We start from the raw sequence: 3417 nt of genomic DNA, 5'->3' as shown, positions 1-3417 counted from the left end.
AGCCGGGGCTGGTGCTCCCCACAGAGCCGGGGCTGGTGTTCCCCACAGAGCCGGGGCTGGTGCTCCCCACAGAGCTGGGCCCAGCCTGGAGCCAGCCTGGGCCGAGGGCAGCCCGACGGGCACGAGGGTGTCCAACAGCTCCTTCGGAAATCCCGTGGGTAACAGGGATTGTGCTGCTCTCTCCAATGCTATCCCCGACCCCTGCGGGTTCCCCACCCAGTGTGGACAGGAGGATCTCCTCCTCCTCCTCCTCCTCCCCAGCACATCCCCCCCAGAGCACCGGGCTCGGTCCCTCGGGTCCCCGCAGGCACAGCCTGGCCCGTCCTTGTGCGAGCACAGCTCTCAGGAGGGCAGAAAAGCCCCGGAGCCTCGGGAGCCACGGCTTTTCCCCGGTGGATCTGCGGGCAGGCACCGGGCACTGCCCCGGGGAGAGAGAGAGAGTTTCTCCCAGCAGGGCCCGTTCTGCTTTCGCTTGGAGTGAGGTAAACTGGGACCGGCTCCTCCAAATGACTCCACTGGTGCAAATGAGATCAGAATCTGGCACCGCTCGTCTTACTCAAAACAAGCCTAACTGGAACCAGATAAAACCAGTTCCAGTGCAGAGTGGCCACCAGGATGATGATTTTTTTAATTCCTGCAGGCAGCGAGGGGAGCTGTCTCGGATGCCAACCACGCTGGCTTTCCCTGGCTCGGTCATTCATTACCAAACTTGCATAAAATCCCAGCGCAGCGGGGTTGCGCCTGCAGGATCAGGTTCCCAGCTGCTGGAGCAAGAAGAGGAAAGAGCAAAGGAGAAAAGAGCTTGTGGATGGAGCTGTGGATCTTTCAGGATCCTCCCTGCTGTCTCCCTCTCCCTTCATAGCCGTTCAGGCCATATCTTGGTCACAGCAGCAGAAATTCACTGACCTGATGCGTTTTTGCCCTCTTTTAGTCTGTGCTTTACACCACAGGAGCCTCCTCAGTTCTGATGGCACAAACCCAATGTCTGTGTTATTTACCCATGGCACTGGCCAAAGCAGAAAAACACATGGAAGTGCAAGGCCAGAGGGGTTTGGAGGTAATGCAACAGCCCACGGCCCAGCTGGTATTTTCAGTCGCTACCAGGGCTGACCTCACAATTGACATTTAGACCGTTTCTCCAAAAACTGCAGGATTGGGCCAACAGAGAAATCCTACCGTGACCCCAACAGCACTCCCTTCCCCCCTCTGGACAGGTTGCCTGAGCTCTGTGTCAGAGAAGAAGGAGGCTTAAACCACATCTAAGAGTGACCCTGGTAAGGGCTCCATCCTGACGCCATTTCCAAGGCTCAGCTCCGCAGGGCTGCGAGCCTGGCTGGAACGGGGCAACAGCCCAGCCCAGCCCAGCCCAGCTCCACAACTGCTGTGATGGGTGCTGGGCTGTTCTCTTCCCACCCTCGGTGCTAATTTATGTCCAGGAAAGCCCTGGCCCCCACGGCCCTCCCTCTCTAAACAGCGCTGCACAAGAAACAAAGGTCTGGAGAGAGCGAGCACAGCCCTGCCAGGGCTAACAGAGGGCAGACCACCCCTCGCTCTCACTGCAGAACTCCCCCAGAAGGACAATTTTATCAGCTGTTCAGGTTTTTAAGAGTCTGGTTTGAGCGGGTGTGAAGTTTCTTTGCCCTCAGCCGTGCTGGACCGTTGTTACTGTGCTCCTTGCTTTGTCACAGGGGCTCTCTGAGCCCATGCAACCACCGAGGAGGGTGGTTTTTTCCAGCGGACTTCAAAACAAAAAGAGCAGGAGCAAGGCCCAAGGACGGAGCAAGAACCTGGCTCTGCCTGCCCCGTGGTCGGATATGGGATCTGGCAGAGGAACTGCTAAAGCTTTAACGGGAACAGCACGGAGTTTGGGCAGGAATAACTGCCCAGGAGTTTCCTCTGCTCCTTGGGCAGCTTTCCCATGGCTGCACCAGCCTAATCCGCCCTCGGCAATGCCAACGCACGCCGCAAGCAAAGTCACTCCAGCACGGGCAGCTCTTCAAGGCTCCTTGAAAAGCACTTTGGCTCAGGGCCCGATTCTGCACCTCCAGAGCACCCAAAATTCCCTCCAGCTCCACTGTTTTCCCTGCTCCGGAAAGACGAGCGGGCACTCGGGAGGACTTTGCTCGTTTGCCCTTTTTGTGAGACCGCAAACTCCCCGAGCTGGAATCCAGCACTGGGAGGTCACGCCAAGAGCCCGGATTCTTCTCAAGGCTGTTTGCAAACACTTGGGATTTTTATACTGAAGGCAAATTCCATTTCCCATCCTGCGGTTTGCAAATTTGAGGCGAGCAGCCTTTTATGAGATGGGAGCCTGCCTTCAAAAGGCAGAAGTGCCCAGTGGATGCAGCTGATTTTTGGCTGGCTGGACATTGCAAAGAAGGCACAGAGCTCTTCAGCTAAAAACACAAGGGAAAATCTGGGTCTCTCCATATTGCTAGGATCTTTCCCACTTGTTTCAGCAAGGTTCAGATTGTTCAAAAAAAAAAAACTCTCATGGAAAAGCTACCGTGTCCTAAATCCACCAACACTTCACACAGGCTGAATTTTTAATTTGATGGGGCTAATGCTATATGTAAAAGTTAGATTGTGGAGTGGAGCAGAACTTGCTTGTGCCCTCGTAAGAGAAATGTTAGTAGGAAATAAGGGATTGTCCAGATCAACTTTAATGCAGCCCGAAAGCAAGCTAAAGCATGTTCTGTTCCCAAAACACCTACCAGAGAAAAAGAGAAATCCTCACTGATCTTAAAATGCAGAGACTATTGTATGGAACAAATAAAAACTGCTGAAAATACTGAGACAAATTGAAATGCTATGCTGGGGTTCAAAAAACAGGTAGGGATATATTGGATATAAGCTTTACAGTAAGTCCCTAAAGTATTTCCATGAAACAAGGATGTAAATTAATCCCCGGGACGAACTTTTCAAGGAACAAAAGTTTACTGCCTTGCCATCGGGAAAACTTCTTCCTTTTATGATCGTTGAACTACCCTGCGTCCGCTGTGGTGTGGTTAATCGATACTGAGCGTTCCCGTTCTTCCCTCGGCACTTTTGTTTCAAACCCCGACAGGGATGGGAAGGAGGGAAGGACTCTGTACCACAGATGTGCGACCGACACAGCGCGGCTCCCCGGCTTTTATTCTACTCGAGCTGAAGCGGCGGTGGAAATAGTTTAACGATTGCAGAGCAGATCCCCCCAAGTCCGCCTCATCTGCAACCGATTTCTGCCCGTGGCAACATCCTCATCCTCCCGGCCATCCATCACTGGCGGGGGGGAGAAGAGAAGCGAGAGGAAAAGAGACGGAAAATCTGGTGCGGGGAAAAAGCGGCAGGTTCGGGGCGGGGGCGGGGGGCACACAAAGCCAAGGGCTACTCACCAGCCAGGGAACGGCGGGCGCATCCCATGGGGTCCGGGGCCCG

The 3417-nt window shown here is 54.3% G+C and overlaps 1 protein-coding gene across 1 annotated transcript in view; it reads right to left on the bottom strand.

Annotated features, from left to right (window-relative positions):
- The window catches only part of NBL1 (NBL1, DAN family BMP antagonist), a 13048-nt gene extending 9637 nt beyond the window's left edge, over positions 1-3411 (bottom strand). Inside the window, exon 1 of the mRNA XM_005428152.2 lies at positions 3375-3411. Within this exon, the coding sequence (XP_005428209.1) occupies positions 3375-3397 (23 nt within the window). The 5' untranslated portion in view covers positions 3398-3411. The remainder of the gene's footprint in view (positions 1-3374) is intronic.
- Between the last annotated feature and the right edge of the window lie 6 nt (positions 3412-3417).

Source organism: Geospiza fortis, unplaced genomic scaffold, assembly GCF_000277835.1.
Source record: "Geospiza fortis unplaced genomic scaffold, GeoFor_1.0 scaffold353, whole genome shotgun sequence".
NCBI lineage: Eukaryota > Metazoa > Chordata > Aves > Passeriformes > Thraupidae > Geospiza > Geospiza fortis.
The sequence above is the reverse complement of the archived record's forward strand: the minus strand, read 5'-3'. Positions and strand labels throughout refer to the sequence as shown.